This window comes from Kogia breviceps, chromosome 3 (genome assembly GCF_026419965.1).
Source record: "Kogia breviceps isolate mKogBre1 chromosome 3, mKogBre1 haplotype 1, whole genome shotgun sequence".
Taxonomy (NCBI): domain Eukaryota; kingdom Metazoa; phylum Chordata; class Mammalia; order Artiodactyla; family Physeteridae; genus Kogia; species Kogia breviceps.
Window position 1 is genome coordinate 172,874,877 of NC_081312.1, and position 22,627 is coordinate 172,897,503.

Genomic DNA, 22,627 nt, shown 5'->3' on the forward strand with positions numbered 1-22,627 from the left:
CCCACCCACTTTGTCTTCTCTGAATACAGCAGCCACTGTGATCAGGTTAAGTCAGATTTTGTCACTCACCCCCACTGCTTTTTTTCCACTGCTGTGTTCTTAGGCTCTATACCTGTGCCAAACATATAGCATGTACTCAATCAATGTTTGTCAGATGAATGAAGAATGAATGAATGAGTACATGGTAGTTACTATGCTATTACAATTGCCTATTTGCTTATAAATTTCCCCTACTAGATTGTAAACTTCTTAATGGTGGGTACTATACGTATAAAGTTTAATGTAGTTTGTGTTGACAACTGTGAAGAGTCTGAAACTTTACCCTAATTATAAGCTAACAAGTTATCTGCCATCGTTTTATGGATGTCAGGAGGGGTGAGACTCCTGGGTCCGAGACAAAGGACTTTATTACTAATAGTATAACAAACAGCATAATAAGCATCATGTTTGCCTTGTTTCCTCTTGCTTTCTGAGTCTCAGGGCAACACAGAGGGGCCCAGGTGGATGTACATATACAGTTGGTTGGCGTTACAGTTAAGAAAGCCTGAGCTTATGGAATCCAAATCTTTTATAGTGGGATTCAAACAAATTTGTCTGACCTTTGCTTTAGAGGGAAACATTATCTTTATTATATTACATTGGATAAGAACTTGCCCTCTGGTAGACAGAATCACTATCTCTATTCTTCATGATTATTTGCTATTTAAACATCCTTGAAAAGATGTTTGGAACAAATGGACAGTTAATGACTCAGCTTATAACACATGCAGAAATATGAGAGACCTATGGGGAATGGTCTTCCAACAGTGTCTTTATTGGTCAGATAACAGGAGACCCTGAAAATCATATGTAGAATAATGTAATTAATCATTCTTATTTCAAATGCAGTAATTTTGAATGCCAAATGTTATTTATGCTTTAGTAGTCTTTAAAATATTTCATTATTGCTATTTATTTTTATAGACTTTTAAAATTTCACGGTACTTGTGCAAATATTCCCTTACTATTATATGTTTTAAATAACTAATGAATATTAACTATTGATGAAGTCTAGAGTTCAGTTACTTCAACCTTATCATAATTCCAAACATATGACCATTTGAATGAACGGAAAAGTCTGAAGCTCAAAGCAATATAATTAGTAGAGAACATGTTTTAAGATAGGATATATAGTATTAATGCATTTGACGTTTGTAGTAACCTCTTCTTCATCAAACAAAGTACAGCCTCAGTGAACTGAAGCCAACATACTGGAATACTCAATTAACTTTTGTCCTTCATGGAACTTTTAGGAAGGTCAAAAGGCTAGAGAAAAAAAAAAAGCTTAAAATAAACAGGGAGAGCCAATCTAGTGGACTTTTATATAGTTTAGAATGTGCTTCCAGAGCATGTCCTGTGGTTATGCATGTTTAGATTTTATATGATCTTGCATTAAAAACACATAGTACGTGCCTGGCATATAAGAATTGTCCAAACATTGTTAGATATAATTATTATCACTTTTTAAACTACTAGAAACAGTATAATTTTTTTAAGAGCACAGGCTTTGACATCAAAGGTCTGGGAAGGAATTGTGTCAGCAATAATGAGCCCTGAGAAATTATATGTTACTCTTCTTTCAGCCTTATGTTTCCCAGCTCTAAAATGGGGACAATATTCATATGTATATTTCAGGAGGAATAAGTAAGATAACATACATATTGAATGCATGTCTTCCACACTGCATTTGTGCCTTTGCTGGTTCTCTGTAATCCACAGTGGTAGGCTCCAGTTTTCTAACTTTTTACAATTACCACCTGCATGTTTAGCCATTTTTTTCCCCTAAACTTGGGCATCTTTTGCCGGTGTGGCTAAGACCAAAGGGAGTTTGAAGTTCAACCACATGATGTGTCAGGACATATTTCCTCCTATAAATTTTGTGTTTTCTTTAGCGCACTTATATTAATTAGAAGTTAACTATTAAGACTTTTTAAGAGTACTTTCAGGTTCACAGAAAAATTGAGGAAAATGCACCAAGTTTTCTTATATACCCCACACCCCCAGGCGTCCATAGCCTCCTCCATTATCAACATCTCCCACCAGACTGGGACATGTGTTTACAACTGACAGACCTACACTGATACATCATAATCACTCGAAGTCAATTGTTTACATTAGGGTTCACCCTTGGTGTTGTACTTTCTATAGGTTTGGGCAAATGTATAATGACAACTACCATTATGGCATCCTGTAGAGTCTTTTCACATAAAAAATGCTTTGTGCTCCACCTCTTCCTCCTTCCCAGCTGCTGGCAACCACTGACTGTTTTATTATCTTTATAGCTGGTGTTTTCCATAATTTCAAATAGTTGGAATCCTACAGTATGTAGCCTTTTTAGATTGGCCACTTAGTAATATGCATTTAAGACATGCTCCATGTCTTTTCATGGCTTGATAGCTCACTTCTTTTTAACCCTGAATAACATTTCACTGTCTGGATGTACCACAGTTCATTCATCCATTCACCAACAGAAGGACATCTTTGTTGCTTCCAAGTTTTGTCAATTGTGAATAAGGTGGCTCTAAACATCCACGTGCAGAGTTTTGTATGGACATACGTTTTCAGCTCCTTTGGGTGAATACCAATAAGTACTGTTCTATACATTTTTAAGTCTTTATGTGAGGCCCAAATTGTCAGCCAGATTTCACCTTTGTATACTTCATGTTTATTCCTTACACATGAACCTCGGTAGGAATCATCCCAAACCATCCAAGAAGTTCTAAAACAGTGAATCTGAAATGAGGCAGCATCTGATTCTGTTGTCCCCTCGCCCCACAAGTTTTCTTGGCTCCTACAGAAATTCGTCTTCTTTTCCCTCAGTGAAAAGCTCTAAAAATGACAGGGATAGTGTAGGGTGATGGACCTATTTGTTAGTCTTCCAAATACCCCCTAGCACCCTTTCCCCAGGGAAATTATTATACTGACATAACTAGTAGAAGCCACAGGGTAATTTTACTCAAAAAATTAAAAGCTGCTAGAGTTACTAGCCTTTCTATCCATAGCCATAGAATAGACAAGCATAATTTTTGGAAATTCTGTGTCAGTAGACAACCTGTTTTGAATGTAACCGCCCCTAGCACAAAGCTTGGTACACAGTAAACCTCGAATAAATGGTAACTGCATTTGTCATTGCAAAATGTCGATTCTGATGAAGATGATGATAATTGAGAAAGTCTATAATGTTGCTCTAGAAAACAGCGAAAAATCCTTCAACCTCAATTATTAAAACTTACCCAGGATATTGTATTTCTAAGTAAAAGATTACATATTTTTCAAAAAACTGTTCTAATGAGGTGTATATTTGATCCTGGCTAACAAGGTTAACTTCATCTGATTATTACATCTCTGATTAATCAAGGTGAGGTTTCAAATGTGTATAGAAATCTAAATATATAGGAACAAAGTATACTAGAAAGGCCCATTTGAATTTTAACAGCATAATCATCTCTTAAAAATCACTATCTTTGAAGAGCCTTATCTAAGAGAACTACAGAATTGCTGCAATAGTTTCTTAAATTTTACTACTATTCGAGTATTCATTTATTTCCACAGCAGTATCTCCTGAGATAGCAGATCATAAGTTTCCCTTTCCAGGGATCTATGTGGGATAGAAATATAGTAGCAATAACTTGTTTTCTTTCTCTATTTGCATAACAAAAACTCCTGGATCCTATTTTTTTGGATTGTCTGAAATAGGAATCAAAAGTATTTGCTTTCCCTGGGATTGAAATAGCATCTACATACTGGAATCTCTATATATTTATGGGTCATTTATATTTATAGAGATGGCTGTTGAAAATACAAAGAGTTAAATATTCTTAGCATTTATTCCTAACTTGTCTTATCATTATTGTTTTTTACTTTTGAGTAGCATTTAATTTTGCTTCACCACAGATTTCTAAACTTGAGAAATCTTTATTCTAGGTATAGCAGTAGTCTCTCCATTTTGCTGATTTCTATTTGTCTCTATTGAAATATAGTTATCTCTTGCTTATTAAAGTTGATACAACATTCTTTTTTTTTTTTTTTTTTTTTGTGTGTGTGTGTGTGTGTGTGTGTGTGTGTGTGTGTGTGTGTGGTACGCGGGCCTCTCACTGTTGTGGCCTCTCCCGTTGCGGAGCACAGGCTCCGGACGCGCAGGCTCAGCGGCCATGGCTCACGGGCCCAGCCGCTCCGCGGCATGTGGGATCTTCCCGGACCGGGGCACGAACCCGTGTCCCCTGCATCGGCAGGCGGATTCTCAACCACTGCACCACCAGGGAAGCCTGATACAACATTCTTAAAGTATTTATTTTAAAAAGTATTCATACATTCTCATTGACTTTTGGTAAAATTTGAAAGTATTCTACTGGCCATATTTTGGACCAGGAGACCTGATAGAAAACAAATATTTTTTCAGATCACATATTTCGTAGAAACTTAAAAAAAATCAATAGTGTTTATTATGTTACTACTCAACTCACATTCCTCCCCACGTGGAAGGAAGCATTTTCAAAATTAAGCATGATTTATCATTAGGTAAAAATGCTTTTACAATTTAACATTTTTTAATCTCACTGAGTGATTTACTTTATACTTTTATCTTCTAAACTTATTGTTTACTTCCTAAGTTATTTTTTAAGGGAAGATCTATATAGTTTATTACTATATCCTTGGATAAAAATGTCCGATGGCCAAGGATCCCAGCATAGTAATCATCAATGGGGGCAAATCTTATTTTGCACTGGAGTCTGTAGTAACACCTGGATATCCACAGTAAGCAAATTCAGATTATGCCTTTCTGGTTTATCCCTTTTCCAATCTAGTGACAATTAAAAGTTATTGTCAACAGTTGCAGAAAGAATATTAGACTAGGAGTTAGAATATTTGGATTTCAATCAATCTCTACAACTTTCTAACTATATAACCTTGGTTAAGTTAAAAACTTACCTAAACCTTCCTTTCTTCCTCTGTAAAGCAGCAATAATAATACCTTCTCCCGAAAGCTATTGTAAAAGCTAGATTTATATAAAGCCTTCAGTACAGGGTCTATTACATTAGGTATTCACCACATACTAGCTATAATTTGACACTGCTATTATGATAACTTCCCATTCTTTCCCTTTCTGTCTCTTTTCTTCTTTTCCTCCTCCAGAATGTCTTTGTGTAACTTAACTATTTCTCTTCATATTTACTTGAAAAGTAGGTCAAATTATTCTGCCTTCTGCCAATTGGGTGATGTATTCAATGCTTTGGGAAATAGTAAGCTCTACAAAAATTAGAGGTGAACATTCATATTAAATATAATGGATCTGAATTTTTCAAACATTAAATTTTTTAGAAGTAGCTTTTCATGGTTTAATGTAAAATACTCTGTAGGAACAACGAAGTCTTCCAGATGATGTAATAGCAGCAGAGAAACTAACATGAGTGTCAAAATAAGTTAGGCAGACCTTGGCAATTCTATAAGCAATGTGGCTGAATGATGCTGTTTCTTAGAAAGAATATTTGGGAAATATTCTTAAATTGATAATTTTGCCTTATCAATTTCCATTATGAAAAGCACAATTCTGAGTTTTTGGGAGGATCAGATAGGATCCTTTCTTTCATCAACTGTGGCTTTAAAGTACTTAGGGAAGAGTAACAAGGTGATTTCCAAGGGTAGAAGGGTGGTCTACCCTTCTTCAACTGTGTGATCACCTTGGAGAGCCAACCTAAAAGCTACGTTTTTGTTCTTCAGTTTCTGAATGTGACTTTGAAGCAAACAGCTGTGGTTGGTTTGAAGCAGCTAGTGAAGATGATTTTGACTGGACCTGGAGCTCGAGAAGTAACCTCTCTGCTGATTTTGAGCAACAGGTTCCACCTTGCGATCACACTCACAACACATCTCAAGGTAAGAAGCACGCACCGTGTCTCTGTACCTACAGCCTTTCCCCAGCTTATGGTGGTTTGACCTAATGATTTGCCAACTTTATGATGGTGTGAAAGGAAATACGTGTTCAGTAGAAACTGTGCTTCACATTTTGAATTTTGACCTTTCCCCGGGCTACCAATGTACTTGTGATACTCTCTCCGGATGCTGGACAGAGGCGCTGCTCCCAGTCAGCTGCGCAGTCGCCATGGTGGACAGTTGATGCGCTGACAACCGTTCTGTTTTTCACTTGCAGTACAGCATTCAATCAATTATATGAGATTTTCAACACTTTAGTATAAAGTAGGCTCTGAGATGATTTTGCCCAACTGTGGGCTAATGTAAGTTTTCTGAGCATGGTTAAGGTAGGCTCGGCTAAGCTGTGATGTTCAGTAGGTCAGGTGTATTAAATGCATTTTGGACTTCGATATTTTCAGTTTACGATGGGTTTATCAGACGTAACTTCATCTTAAGTCAAGGAAGATCTGTAGTTTAGTTTACCGTTGCTCGGGTCTGAGAAGAGAAAGAGAAGCAGTAAAGTTCTGTGTTACTACAACAAATAGTAGGATAGTTGAATATTGTCACTTATATTTATGTTGTCAACATAGAACCACTCCTTTATGGGTTTTTGGAGATAGAATATAGATATATTTTTGGCTGAATTAACTGAAATTACCAGTTGTTTTTGGCATAATTTTGACCTAGCTCTAGATAATAGTTTAATATTTATAAGAGTAAATTTGACTAACAGTCACTTTTATTGATTTTTAATTGTTGTATAGTCTTCAGTGTAGGGTTTACAGACAGATGTCTCATTTTAGAATTTAGTAGGTTAAACTTATGGTTTCTTTTTTTACCCCAAAGGGCACTTTATGTTCATTCTGAAGAAAAGCAACAGCTTATCACAAATTGCTAAACTCCAGAGCCCAACTTTCGGCCAGACAGGACCTGGATGCACACTTTCCTTCTGGTAAATAGTAAAAACAATGGTCAACTACTCTAGCAGCCTGGCGGTTCCAGGCATACTCCTGCATTTACTAGTAATCCTGCATTTGTCCTGTAATCTGGCTTTGCTTTAAAAATAGCTATTGCATTAGATCCACACAATTAGCATTTTACTTAGGAGCACATTATCAGTATTTGTTGTGTTCTTTCTTAAGATGAAAGGGACTCTCCCTCCAACAATGGATTATAATTTAATTAACCCTGCTTCCTGTGTTCTGGACTAAACTCCTTGAGAAAGGTTCATGGGGTCCTCAGAGCCAGAATATGCACCTCGGCAGATAAGCTCTTGCAAACAGGTGACCACAATGACTGCAATAATAAATTAAGGCATCTATTATTATAACTGATTTTTAATCGACTGTTAACTGAGTCTAAAATTTAAATATTTAGTCTATTCCATAAATATTTCCATTTCTTTTGTTTCTTCTCTTTCAGGTTTTATAACTATGGCCTATCAGTGGGAGCAGCTGAGTTACAGCTACACATGGAAAATTCCAGTGACTCCACAGTACTCTGGCGAGTATTATATAACCAGGGCAACCAGTGGTCGCAGGCAACTGTTCAGCTTGGACGCCTTACTCAGCCCTTCCATTTGTCACTGCATAAATTCAGCCTTGGTGTTTATGATGGGGTCTCGGCTATTGATGATGTCAGATTTGAAAATTGTATTCTTCCACCCCCTTCGAAGAGCTGCAAAGGGCCAGATCATTTCTGGTGTCTACACACTAAGACTTGCATAAAAAAGCTTCAGTTATGTGATCTGGTGGATGATTGTGGTGATGATACCGATGAGGCCACCTGTGGTAAGCGCTTTTCTTTCTGGTCCCTCTTACTCATTTTGATGGTGGTGATATTGATTGCCTCACTGTTTTCTAGTCAGTCAAGACAAAGGCCCTAAGCATTGTTCCAAAGTCAATGAATGTTATGTGTGCTTAATTAATTAGTCAAGCCATCAGTATTTATTATGTACATGTATGAACTGGATACTAGAGATATAGTGATGAGCGCAATTATGCAGAGTCCCTGACCTCAGGGAGCTTACAGTCCAATTGAGGAGATAGATAGTCACAGATTTTAAAAATAAATGTAAAATGACAGTTTTGACAGGAGTTTCAAATGGGGGTGCTGTGGCTTTCTATAATTATGGCATTGGACTTTCTAGAGGTGGTGACTTAGCTGAGATCTGAAAAATAATAAGTAAACGCATGTATGCAAAGCCCTGATAGATGACTGCGTGGCAGCTGCAAGATACCCAGTATGGCTGGAGTAAGGCAATAAGGGGAAACAAGATGCAACATAAGGATGGAGATGGAGGCCAGATTAGCAGATCTTTGTGGACCATCTTAAGGAAGTTTTCCCTCATCTGAAGGTTTTTAAGAAGGAAGGTAATATAATAAAATTGGCAGATTTAAAAATGTCACTGTGGATACAGTGTAATGAATGGATTCGAGGAGAGTAGATTCAGGCGATTTACTAGGAGGCCATTGGCAGTAGTTCCCCTGAGAGGGGTTGGCAGCCTGTGTCACAGTGACAAGTGGTGGAGATGGATGGACTAAAGTTGGAGGAGGGATATTTAGTAGAGGAACGTTTAAAAATCTTCTGGCTATAGGGAGCAGAGAGTGAGGTGTCAAAGATAAGCCCCGAGCTTCCGGTTTAAATTACCAAAACCAAAAGGTTTATCGCACCTGATGATTATGTGTCTCTTGCAATTTAATAAACCTGGTTCCTGGTAGTGCCTAGTGCATTTGCTCCTGAAAATCAGTCAGAGGCTAAGAGACGTTTTTCTTTTTTAATTACCAACATCAGTCAGAGAGAGTTTGCATCTTTCTTTACCCAGAAATAGCAACAATCCTTTAAATTCAAGTTATGTGCCTATTAAATTGGGAGGCTTACCATAAATCAAAGTAAAGCCATCAAATGCTTGGTACATCATAGGAAGCATTACATTGAGAAATTTCCATATAAATCATTGTAGAGAGTTTTGCACATATGTGGTGTTTAATACAGTCAGGCACATTAAAGTCAGAATTAATGCAGCTCGTTACACAGCTGATACCTTTAGTGCATATAAATAAAATTGATGATTTCAACAATGGCCGTTATAAGAAGTGTTGCTTGTCCTAAAGGTAACTTATTTTTGCAAATTTAGAAAGCCTTTTCATCTTTTTCATGCACTTCAAATCCCACTTCTTAAAAGACGTTGATCTGTTACTGAAAATAAGCAAATTATCCTTCAAACTTCTCAGCATTCACTGAGTAGAATGGGATTATCAAAATACTTCTTGTGACTAAGTATCAATGGAAGGAAATAGTAGTGACTGTCAGTTTCTCTTGCAGCCTTCCATCTAGACATAGTAATGTCTAGTAATGTCATAGTAATGTCATTTTTTTAAATGGAGACTTCCTTTTTACTTTTACTTTTTTTTTTTTTTTGGCTGTGCCACGCGCCATGCAAGATCTCAGTTACCTGACCAGGGATCGAACCACACCCTCTGCAGTGGAAGTGCATAGACTTAACCACTGGACCACCAGGGAAGTCCCTAGACATAGTAATTTATTAACATAGAATGCGTTAGACATCCAGAAATTGATGCTCTATTTTCTAAAGTATGTTTAGAATGTGGTCTTTCATTTAAGGGTGGAGCCACGTGCCTTCCCTTTTGAAATAAAGATTGAGCATGCAGTCAATATGAAGACAGGCAATGTAAAAATCTGTTGGCCATAGCGCCAGTTTTTTTTTTTAACATCTTTATTTGAGTATAACTGTTTTACAATAGTGTGTTAGTTTCTCCTTTACAACAAAGTGAATTAGTTATACATATACATACGTTCCCATAACTCTTCCCTCTTGCGTCACCCTCCCTCCCACCCCTCTAGGTGGTCACAAAGCACAGAGGTGAACTCCCTGTGCTATGCTGCAGCTACCCACTAGCTATCTAATTTACATTTGGTAGTGTGTATATGTCCCTGCCACTCTCTCACATCGTCACAGCTTACCCTTCCCCCTCCCCATATCCTCAAGTCCATGCTCTAATAGGTCTGTGTTTTATTCCCATCCTACCACTAATCTCTTCATGACAATTTTTTTTTTTTTTTAGATTCCATATATATGTGTTAGCATACGGTATTTGTTTTTATCCTTCTGACTTACTTCACTCTGTATGACAGACTCCAGGTCTATCCACCTCATTACAAATAACTCAGTTTCATTTCTTTTCATGGCTGAGTAATATTCCATTGTATATGTGTGCCACATCTTCTTTATCCATTCATCTGTTGATGGACACTTAGGTTGCTTCCATGTCCTGGCTATCGTAAATAGAGCTGCAATGAACATTTTGGTACATGACTCTTTTTGAATTATGGTTTTCTCAGGGTATATGCCCAGTAGTGGGATTGCTGGGTCATATGGTAGTTCTATTTGTAGTTTTTTAAGGAACCTCCATACTGTTCTCCATAGTGGCTGTATCATTTTACATTCCCACCAACAGTGCAAGAGTGTTCCCTTTTCGCGCCAGTTTTATGTCGAAAACCTCAGTAGCTTGACATCCCCCTTCCTCTGCACAACCCAAGACTGACACCTGCAGGGGACCTGTGGGGGTCCAGTTCACATCCCAGCTGCATTGATTAGTCACAAGTGAGGAAACATCAAAAGAAAGCTCATTTGCCATTTACTCACTTGATTCCCTTCATTAGGTCTAAGCTCCTGTTCTGTGGTTTTCAGAGACAGATGATTTGTTCTTGCCTGGCTGCATTTATTCACATATCCTTTTATTTATTGTTTCAGAATATTTGTTCACTTGGGCGCCAAGTGCCATTATAAGATGAATGGTTAAAGGCCAGGTGACGTTTGTCTTTCAAAAATATTAACTTATGTAAATGAAGCTAAAATGTGGAACTCCTCCTTAATTTTAAAACCTGTCCCTTCTGCCCAAATACTGTCAAAGGTATTTGTATCCATTTGTATACAAATACAGTGTTTGTATATTCTATCCCATTTATTCTAAACAAGTACTTGGTGTTGACAAAATCATCGCATCTTGAAAAATGCATACATTCCTATAGCCTACAAATGTAGGTAGAGTATTCAGTTGATAAGGGACTGGTCAATTCTTGAAAAGTGCTTTGAATTCTTCTATTGACCAAAGGGAGTTAGAAGTTTAAAAGCACCAGCTCAAAGGAGCCACAATCCAGTGAGAAGAAAAGATTACCACTGAGCAGACACAGCTAAGAACTGGCAAAATAGGCATAATAATAAGCATAAATAGAGATAGAGAGAGGGGTGAGAGGTTTAGGGCACGTTGGTAAATTGGTGCATGCCAAGGGGAAAGGCAGTTGGGGGCGAACAGGAAGTTATTTTAATCTGGGAAGAGTGAAGCTTGAAAGATAGAGAAGTTTAGATTTAAGCTGAGATTAAATGAGTCAATATTAAAGGATTCTTAATAGAGAAAAAAATGATAAACTACCATTTAAAGATGGTCATTCTTTTACAAGTGTGGAGGGATGCTTGAAACTGGGGCAGGATGGAACCAGAGAGAAGAATTTTGATTTCAAAGTGAGGTCTGGAGAATACCTGCATCAGAATCATCTTGGGTGCTTGTTAAAAATATGGATTCTTGGGCTTCACTCCATACCTAACATAGTAGTATTTGTGCAGGACTTTACCATGGAGTAAGCAATTTTACCGTGCACCCCAGGGGATGCTGAAAGATAGAGATCTGTTAAGTTATGACTCTTGTTAGCCCTGCATGTTAGAATCAACAAGTGAGCTAGTAACGTATCCTGATGTTTGGCTATACCATTTGAACTAATTAAATCAACATGTCTGGAGGTGAATTCTGAGCTTTAATTTTTTTTTTTTTTTAATGTTCATTGGTGACTGGAACATTCAGCTAAAGTTGAAATCCACTGAGCCAGAAGTTTGTTGCAGCAAGCCAGTCATGGGGTAGTGATCATTTGCATAGAGTTATGGTAATAACAGTGGGCACGGGAGGGGTAGAAAAGGCATTTGGGAAATAATGGCCAAAGTAATTCCACCTTCTGGCTATAAAATATTATTATTTGATGTATTATCTAGGATTTAGTTACTCTTTTAAACATTTTGCTTTAATGTTGCATTAAAAAAATTAAAGTGGTTTACCTGGGCAGGAGCGAAGTATCAACTATTGATAGTATTCCCATTCATAGTTATTTTTGTCCTTGATCATCTTTTGATTTTATTTCATGCCAATTTCAGTACCTGAACTTCAATGTGACTTTGAAAATGGAATTTGTAACTGGGAACAAGATACAGAAGATGATTTTGATTGGACCTGGAACCAGGGGCCAACGTCAACACTTAATACAGGGCCGATGAAGGATTATACTTTAGGCACAGCTAAAGGACACTATCTCTACATAGAATCTTCTGAACCACAGGTTTTCCAACACCGAGCTGCTTTACTCAGCCCGATCCTTAATGCCACGGATGTAGAGGGCTGCACCTTCCGCTTTTGTTACCACATGTTCGGAAAGCACATTTACAAGCTGGCCATCTACCAGCGAATCTGGAACAATACAAGAGGACAGCTGCTATGGCAGATATTTGGGAATCAAGGCAACATTTGGATAAGGAAACACCTCAACATTTTCAGCAGGAGGCCTTTTCAGGTATGGATAATGGGCTTCACAAGGTGTATTGGAAATGAATCAGGATGTCTAAGGAATATGAAAGATCACTCTATTCTTGAATTAAAAGTAAGTGAAATTTGATCAGTTACTTTGACACACATTTGTCATTTAATTAAGGGTGTACCAAAGCTCGTTAGGTTGCTTTCCTCCTTGACTACCCACAATAATGTGTGATTAAAGTTTCTAAAGCTGGACACATGGCATTGAACACAGCTGCAGGGTCCTCCAGTTTTAAGTAATTGTGCTGAAATGAAAAAATTGGAGGAAAAGAGTTTCACACAATCTTTTGTCTTCTGCAAAAAGTTCAGACTCTCAAATTTGTTATTTTGAATCTGTCATTTGACTTTTTCACATTTTCGTAGGTAAGCAAAAAACATCCAGGAAGAGTGCAGGCTTTGTTGGAAAAGCTATTCTGGGGCAGAACCAGAGTCTGAATCTAGGTTTTGTACTCCTGGTGGAATATTCTTTACTCTAAACCTTACCTGCCTTCTCCTGAAAGTCAGACTTGCAATAGAAAGTTCAAATGCTTATGTGGCTTTTACAGTTTTGTGAAGGGCTTTTGCATATATTATCTATTTGATTCAGCAATTCCTTGAAGTGGGTGAGTCAGAGATCCTTTTTGCCAATTTTATAGATATAAAGGAAAAAACTCAGGTTGTTGTCTATCCCTGGCCAAATAGATGATAAGCAGGAAAACAAGGACTTGGACTAGAACCCACAAGTGTCTAGTTAATTCATGTTCTTTCTGCTTCCAACATATCATACAGCCTGTAACATGTAGGAGCGTTGAATATTGTTTTCCCCTTTTGGCCAAATAGATCTACATATATGATATATTGGAAGAAACTTCTTACCTTTACTGGCTAAACTTTTTTTTTTTTTTTTTTGCATATACCAAACTTCTCAGTTACCCTAATTGAAAGCACTGTCTTTATCTGAATGTCTCGAGTTAACAGTTTTGTAGCCAAGAACTTAGCTCCAGGCCACCTGGTACATCAACGCCATCATAGATGTACATTGTATGTGCTCAGTAGAGAACACATTGGGATTGGTGATTTGTCCAGATAGACATAAGCTGAAATCATGAGAACTAATCTGCCATGTGCAGAGTGATATCTTGCAGTTGAGCCACAATGGTAAGATGCAGGTAATCGTGTGAAATGAAATTGAAGAGGGATCTTTGACTTTTATTTAATAATGGCTTATCCACTTCAAATTAATTCTTAGTCTAATCAGGTCAATTGTAATTTGGGCTTCACTAGTATTTAATGGATAAACTCTACTTAGGATATTTAGTCAAGCATTGGTTTCCAGAAGACAATCAGCTTGACACGGGAACAGCTTCAGAGTCAGTTGACCGTGGAACTAACCAAGGAATCCTTTGGTTGCGAATCTAAAACATAAATATTGAGTTTTGAAACCCATCCTGGCTTACACAGAATGCTCTATTTGATTTTATCCAAGGGTTCTTTTTTTTAAAAAATGCATTTTAGGCATGAAAAGATGAAATCAGAGATTCTGCATGCCGTGTAGATGATTTGTTTAAGATAGTAAGGACTGGGTCCAATTTAAGCAACAGGATGTGTTTGTTCATTGGGTAATGGATATACATAGCTTCTGTTCTAGTGAACAAGAGCAGCAACAACCAATGTTGTCACTGACTGTGACACTGCAGGTGAAGTTACCTGGTATCATGCCCAGCAGATAACAGGTACTCATTAAATACTTGTTTAAAAGAAAAATTCAAAGATTTTTCAGGATCATTCATTTAAAATAAAACACATAGGATAGGACCAGATTGTACACACAGGTGTAGGAACTGTTTGGCTTATTAACAACAGTTGAAATAATCAGCCACTGCTTTTATGTGTGGCATGGTCAGCAAGTCATTGCATATAAAACTTCAGGTCAAACTTCTAATTTTTATTATGAGCTTTAATTGAGATATAATTGATATATTATAAACTATACACATTGAAAGTTTTGAAACCATCGCCACAATCAAGGTAATTCAAATATAAATGTGCAGCATTTTAAAATCTTTCCTGATATCCCTTCGTAATACCTCCTTCTGGTCCTCACTTCCATCACTGATAACCACTGAACTGCCTCTCAGTATACATTAATGTACACTTCCCAAACTTTTATACTATAAGTGAAATAGTACAGTATGTCCTTTTATTCTGATGTATTTCATTCAGTGTAAGTATTTTGAGATTCATTCTTATTACAGAATATATCAAAACTTCATTTTCTATTGCTGAATGGTATTCCATCATATGGATACAGCACAGCTTCTCCATTTACTTATTGATCAGAATACGGGTTGCTTGTAGTTTGGGCTATTATAAATAAATCTGCTGTGAATATTTATGTGTAAGTATTTATATGAACATCTGCTTTCATTTCTCTTGGGTAAATACCCAGGAGTGAAATGGCTGGATCATATAGAAGGAGTATGTTTAACTTTTTAAGAAACCCTTCCACTGTTTTTCAAAATATACCATTTTTTTAACATCTTTATTAGAGTATAATTGCTTTACAATGGTGTGTTAGTTTCTGCTTTATAACAAAGTGAATCAGTTATACATATACATATGTCCCCATATCTCTTCCCTCTTGCATCTCCCTCCCTCCCACCCTCCCTATCCCACCCCTCTAGGTCGTCACAGCAAAGTATACCATTTTTGATTCCCAGCAAAATATGAGAGTTCCAGTTCCTCCACATCCTAGTTAATACTTGTTATTATCAGTCTTCTTAATTTTAACCATTCCAAGTATACAGTGGTTAGCTCATTGTGGTATTGATTGCATTGACCTAAGCATTAATTAAGTTGAACGTATTTTTATGTGCTTATTTGCCAAACAAATGTCTAGTTTCAATTGTCTGTTCAAATCTTTTGCCCTATTTTTAAATTGGGTTTTTTTGTTTTCTTATTATTGAGTTGTGAGCTTTTAAAATATTTTCAGGATGCAATCCTTTTATCAGTTATATATGAAATACAAGTATTTGCTCCTAGTTTGTAGCTTGTCCTTTCATTCTTTTAAGAGATTTTTTTGAAGAGCATATTCTTTTGAATTTTGGTGAAGTCCAACTTACCAATATGTTATCCTATGTGTCAAGCTTTTGGGTTGTATCTACAACAGCTTTAACTAACTCAGAGTCCCCAGAACTTTCTCCTCCTCTCTCTCCTCTCCTTTAGAAACGTCAATTACACATAAATTAAGCTGCTCAGAGTTGTCTCACAACATTAACAAAATGAAGACTAAAAGTTATACAGTCATCTCAATACTCGCAGATAGAGCATTTGACAAAATTCAGCAATTTTTTTCTTATTAAAAATCTCTCAGTAAATTAGATACAGAAGGAATATACTTCAACATAATAAATATGGTAGGTCCACAGATAACATTAACTCAGTCATGAAAAGCTGAAAGCTTTTCTTCTAAAATCAGAAACGAGACAATGGGAGGCTCACTCTCACCATTTCTATCCAAGGTAGTACTGGAAGTCCTAGCCAGAGCAATTAGGCAATAAAAATAAATAAAATGCATCCAAATCAGGAAGGAAGTAGTAAAACTGTGTTTGCAGATGACACGATCTTGTATATAGAAACCTCTAAACACTCCACCAAAGAACTTTTAGAACTAATCAATGAATTTAATATAGTTGTATGACAGTAAATGTCCATCGACAGATGAATGAATAAAGAAGATGGGATATATATATTTAAAATGGAATATTAGCCATAAAAAAGAATGAAATAATGCTATTTGCAGTAACATGGATGGACCTAGAAGTTATCATACTAAGTGAAGTAAGCCAGAGGGAGACAAATATATGATACTGCTTATATGTGGTATCTAAAAAAAGAAGATACAAATGAACTTATATTCAAGACAGAAGTAGACCCACAGACATAGAAAACAAACTTACAGTTACCAAAGGGGAAAGTGGGGGTACATTAGGAATTGGGATTAACATACACACACTACTATATGTAAAATAGATAACTAACAAGGACCTACTGTATAACACAGGAAACTATACCCAATATTTTATAATAACCTATAAGGGAAAAGAATCTGGAAAAGTATATATACATATTTATATGTATAACTGAATCGCTTTGCTGTACACCTGAAACTAACACAACATTGCAAATCAGCTATACTTAAATTTAAAAATAAAAAAGACGTCCTTTAGTTTTTTTAAAACATTATTTAGAATTTCTTAGAACTCCCTGCTAATTCATTTCCCCAGCATGCATTTTGGATAGGAGATGTCTCTCTTTTTTCTGAGTTTATACCATCAGCAGGAAATTTCCATGAAAAATCAATGCGTCAGAACCTGTTAACAGAGCACCCTATTTGCAGGGTCATATTTGCATGTCAGCAAGAAAGAATATTTGAGCCATGCTCAGTTGTAGAGGTGGCTGAATGAAAATGAGAAAGAAGGGACACTTTATTACAACTATTTTGAAGAAAACTCAAATGATAGCTTCTAAAGAAGTTTCACCTCTTATAATACTGATCATACTCCTGCCCTGCTGAAAGGACAATTTCTAGCAAAGGGAGCACAGTGAGATTCTTATTCATTTCTGCTCTCACCTACACATCACATTTTTACTTACACTTAAATGAGGGTCTAGGTACATAATGAGAAGTAACTGTTTCACACAAACACCTATTCTCTGATGGTTTCAGCAGCCTTTATTGGTGGTGCACTGTATCAGAACCATAAACTACTCCATTTTGAATTATTTAACAATAAAATCAGCTCAAGCACTTTCTCACTGAGTATTTGACTGAGTTGTACTCTTGAACCTCCAATATTAAGAAGTTATTAATTCACGGGGTTTTTCCATCCTACCTTTGGACACACTGACAGAAAATATTTTCTTATGCAGAGTTGAAATCTGTCTCCCTTTTGCTTTTCTCTTGGAGGATTGAGTTTCTTGGCGTGGATTCAGTATCAGCAGCAGTCACTGATAAGTATTGCAAAAAACCTTGTTTAATGCAACTTATTACTTCTTTGGCACCACGAGAACCAGTATTTACAAGCTTCTGCCTCCTTTTTCCTGACATGACCTCGTTTTCTGAAGTATATCTTTGTGTATGAGGTAGGCCCAAGGAGAGGACATGGGCTTTCAAAGAAAATATTCTTTGGCCAGACCTCTTAATGCCACAGGACTTTCTGACTAAATCTGAAAGAATTATGTAGTGTTCTGGTAACATCCTTCAGTAATAAAGAAAAAGAGATTTTTCCCCAATGGATTTTGTGAAAAGATTTTAAAAATTTTATTCATAATCATAATTTACTTTTTCATATGTGGGATATATCTTTAAATCCTAGGTGATGCATCATGTTTCAGCACTTCTAGGGAAAATGTGTCATAAGTTATGTTGCAAATAAAATAGGACCATATTTAATAATGTTAAGTTGATCCCACTTTTTGCGAAATTATATACAGAAATGCTAAAAGTATAGATTATTTTATGCAGCCTCATATAACATTTTTCTTCCAAGTGTGTAGAGTTTGCTAGAATTTGCATTGAAAGGTTTTGAATAGAATCTGCTGGCTTGAAGCCTGTGTAAGCAACACTCATAGATCTGTTGCTTACTGAATAGCATACTAAATCTTATTTTACAGTCTTAAGTTTCTCATGGGCTATGTTCTTCCACTGAATTCAAATATAATCACAGCTTTGTGTGTCAACCCTTCATCACATCCTGATACAAAGTGGTGAGCTTGGTTTCTGGTGTGAAGAATGTGTGAGTAGAGAAGGGAAGAAAAGTTTAGGTAGAGAGTTTTACAAGAATGCAAGGTTCAGAAAGCAAGTCTAATTTCGTAATAAATCCATTATTTAAATCCTACTTGTTATGACTTGTGTAATACTCAATGGCATCTAATATTTTTTGACCCTCCAAAATTATAGTAGAATATTAATATGGGTCATCAAACATTGGAAATATACTTTATATATATTATTAATATATATTGTATATTATGGGTCATTTAGAAAGTGATAGAAATTAATACATGCTATAGTAGTATCCAAAATATTTATATAATCCATGCTGAAAAGAAACAGAGAAAGAGAAAGACAGACTTGGGTTGTTGGGTTTAACTTTTTAAAATTGCTGATCGGTTGGTAAAAAAAAAAAAAAGAAAAAAGAGTTAGAAAAATAGTAATTATGAATGTTTTAATTCCAGTGTGTCTTATCCCTTTTCAGTCTGTGGCCTATTTGAAACTTCATGTAACTATGCTTTGGTTTGTTTTTGTCTCTGGTTTGGTTTCTTTTTGTCCCTGGTGTTGCATATATGAGCCATTTGGGTCCTTTCTACTCATGCATACTTCCAATTCCAAATCCTTTTACCCTCTCTTCTGGCTAGAGCAGTAAAATGGAGTGAGAAAACATAGACGCAGTGTGTGAGTGTGTGTGTGTGTGTGTGTGTGTGTGTGTGTGTGTGTGTGTGTGTGTTTGTAGGAGGGGTGTCGCCGTGTCAGATTTTGCCATAGCGAGGCTGTATGGCTGAGGGGCTCTGAATGGGGTTGAAATCTCAGTTGTGAGGTTTATTTGCCATTTTGGAATTTGCGCAAAAGTGCTGGCTATACTAACAGCTGTCATGCTGGTCTCTTTTCGAGAAAGTTTTAAACTACACTTGTGTGAAGCTGCAATATGAGGAAAAGTGCATTAGATTATCAGGGCAGAATTATTTTGCTAAAAGCTGTTCTCTAGGTAGCATACTGGATATGTGTCTTCTTATTCAGACAGTGTCTGTGTATTAATCTGGATAAACAAAAGCAATAGTTTATTCCCCTCTGATGTATCTATCGTTCACCCTCTAGGAATAAACTATGAAATGTCTTTCAAATGTGTTTTTCTCTGCTGATACAAAATTATTTTAATCATGTGTAACATTTCAAATTTGCCTTTTCTTTGCAAGTGTTTCTCTTTTTGATTTTTTTTCACAGTATAACATATTGAACCAAATAGTTTTGCTTGCTTATATTAATGACACATGATTTTGGCTTTTATCTTCAATAGAAAATCATTGTGTCAGTGTTGGCCAAGAATAAGGTATGGGACCTCTTTGTAATTCTTTGTCAGGTGATTGCTTTGTCTTGATTTATGCCTTTAAACTTTTTCGCATTCAGCAGAAAATATTGTGTCGCGATCTGTGAGAGCAAAGCGCTATATACCAATTTATGCTCTGAGTGCAGACTCCTCCCAGAATTGTTTATGAAATGTATCAACTCACAGCGGATTAGGGACGCAATGCCTTCTTCCTTCTTCAACATGTCAGATTGATGATGTACTTTTATATTAAAATTTTTAGTAAAGTGTTCCTTTATAAGATAAAAGGAGATTGTAGGTGATTATTATTCTACTGCTTCCCAGAATTTCGATGTCTGAAAAGAAACTCAGTGTTCTTGGTCTTCGCAAAACCACCCCCTCTTTTATCAGGCTCGCCGTTTGGAACTGCTCTAGGACGTGTACGGAAATTATTTTCAAAACAGCATTGTCAACTCTGGCCAAACTGAAATCTGATTATAAACTTTTGAAAGCTAATTTCTTGAAATAGAATTCAAGAAATCATCTTCCGAGTAACCAAGTGTTTTAACCCAAACACCCATCTCGTTTGCTTTGTCATGTCATTATTTGTGTTGGAAACACAATATTTCATTGTTACCATCTTGAACTTCTTATTGAACTTAAAAATGATTAGGCCCATTTTGCACTTGTGTAGGAGATATTCTTTATATTTTATGATATAAAGCCTTCTGACAAGGGGAGAAAAAAAACATGAGTAAATATAATTCTTAAAAACGTTTAAGGTTAAAGATGTTTGCGGATCCCTGAACCAGTCTCCAGGAGGATTAAGGGTGGAGAATGAAGATGGAGAAAAATTGTAAAAATGGTGAAAAATAGAAGTCAGTCCCCATAATCCCAAACTTATGATCTATTGGGGAATTCTGTGAAGTACCTAAAGCCTTTACACTGAGTATCTGACAAAGAACTTTTTTCTTCCCAATTTCTCTGCGAGTTGCTGTCTATGGAAATTTTATTTGAAGTTGGAAACTTTGAAATTTTCAGGACATTTGAGAGGTTTGTTGAGACTACTTTATGATATTTGAAATGAGGACTATTCTGGAAAATCTGGAATGTGTGTCCTTGTATATAAATGCATCCTTATCAGGTATAGGCTATTTGCATACTTCTGTGTCTCCATGCACATATGTATATGGACAAATGCACATAAATACATATTAGCAGGATTACTATGGTTTTCATTTGTATGTGTCATAAGTATGATCATCCTTTTAACTGCAGGGCCCTGATTATTGCTTCAATCTGTACAGAGCAGTCCTTCACCCACTGTGTTCCTGGCTGTAACTTCATCTTAATTATAACACAGTCAAAAGCAATTAAAATATACTAGGAAGTGTCAAAAAAGCTAGGGAGCACCCAGGCTCTATCTTAGGATAAGGCTGTATTTTTCTGTGTCAAATACGTTGTGTAACTACTTGTTTTGACCTCCAAGACTCTATTGCCCCTCCTATGTTGTTGTCCCTGACTTTCAGATCTTTGATTTGATTACATTTTAAGATTTATTTTTGCTACTTTCTTGGCTTCTCTGCTCTCATAGGTAGTGACAGCTTCCTCTATAACTCTTGACATTATCTTTGCTCAGATAACTGCTAATGATCAAGGTAGGTGTATTATGTGTCATTCTATCTAAGTCAACTTTATGCATTTGGAACTACAATTCTTAGTGTTATTCTTACATTGCAAATTATAGTGCTATACTGCTGCCACAATTTATGCAATGTTGGAGAACTTTACATCGACTTGAAACTACTATTTGGTGTAAAATATGAGTTAACTTTAGTTTGCGTTTTCAGTAGCTCAGATTTAAGTGGTATTTTTGGTACAAAAAATTTAACTTTTACTCTGTTATAAAGTGAATTCAAGCTATTGAAGGAGATGTAATATGGACTTTAGAGTAAAATTGCTTAAGTTCAAATCCTGGCTCTGTCATTTATTAGCTGTGTAGCCTTAGGAAAACTATGTAACCTCTCTGTGCCACAGTTTCTTCACCTGTAATCGGGTATAATTAGTACTACCTTGTATAGTTTTTTTGAAGATAACATATATTAATATATACATATATAGAAGACATTTAGAAAAGAGTTAGGCATACAATAGTTACTCAAATGTTAGCAATAACAACAGGTTGAATGTAATAATAATAAATATAATAGGAGTTATTAAGTTTAAAAATAAAAATTGAAGTGTGTCACTGAACTAGAATAACATTATATGATCTTTTTCTCCTTTCTGAATGGTTGAGGAGATAAAAGCCTTTTCCTCTATCTTTGTGCCTAATTCTTCTAAATAAATAAAGAAAGGCATTTCTCCCCTCATGGTAGCCAGCGCAGACTACCTGTTCTTTCTCTCTCTTTTTGTTTAACCTGTTCTTTCTCTTATCTTGTAATATAATGATAAAAAGTCAAGGTAAAAATAGTACTGAATAATAGTTATCGGGGTCATAATAACAGAGTCTGCTGAAATTTAAAGGCTAATAAAGGAGTATTATGAAGCACTTTCTGCCAATGAATTGAACTACTTAGATGAAATGAACACAAATTACCAAAACTGACTCAGGAAGAAATAGGAAACTCAAAGAGCCCTGTCTCAGTTAAAGAAATTTAATACACATTTAAAGCTTCATGCAAAGAAAACTCCAGGCACGAATATATTCACTGCTTAATTATATCAAAGTCTTTCAAAAAATAAAAAAAGAGGAGGAAACATTTCACGAGGCCAGTATTATCCTCATACCGAAATCAGAAATGTCACAAGAGAAGAAAATGACAGATCAGTATCTGTTATGAACTTAGATTTGACATTCTTAACACAATTTTAGCAAATTAATTTCACCAGAATTAACAAAATGATAATATATTATGACCAAATGGGATTTATCTCAGTAATGCTTCCTTGGGTTTCAT

The 22,627-nt window shown here is 36.1% G+C and overlaps 1 protein-coding gene across 1 annotated transcript in view; it reads left to right on the forward strand.

Moving 5' to 3' along the window:
* The window catches only part of MALRD1 (MAM and LDL receptor class A domain containing 1), a 628,554-nt gene that overhangs the window by 164,565 nt on the left and 441,362 nt on the right, over positions 1–22,627 (forward strand). Inside the window, exons 15-18 of the mRNA XM_059059255.2 lie at positions 5,759–5,911; positions 6,794–6,899; positions 7,370–7,737; positions 12,171–12,583. Of these exons, the coding sequence (XP_058915238.1) occupies positions 5,759–5,911; positions 6,794–6,899; positions 7,370–7,737; positions 12,171–12,583 (1,040 nt within the window). The remainder of the gene's footprint in view (positions 1–5,758; positions 5,912–6,793; positions 6,900–7,369; positions 7,738–12,170; positions 12,584–22,627) is intronic.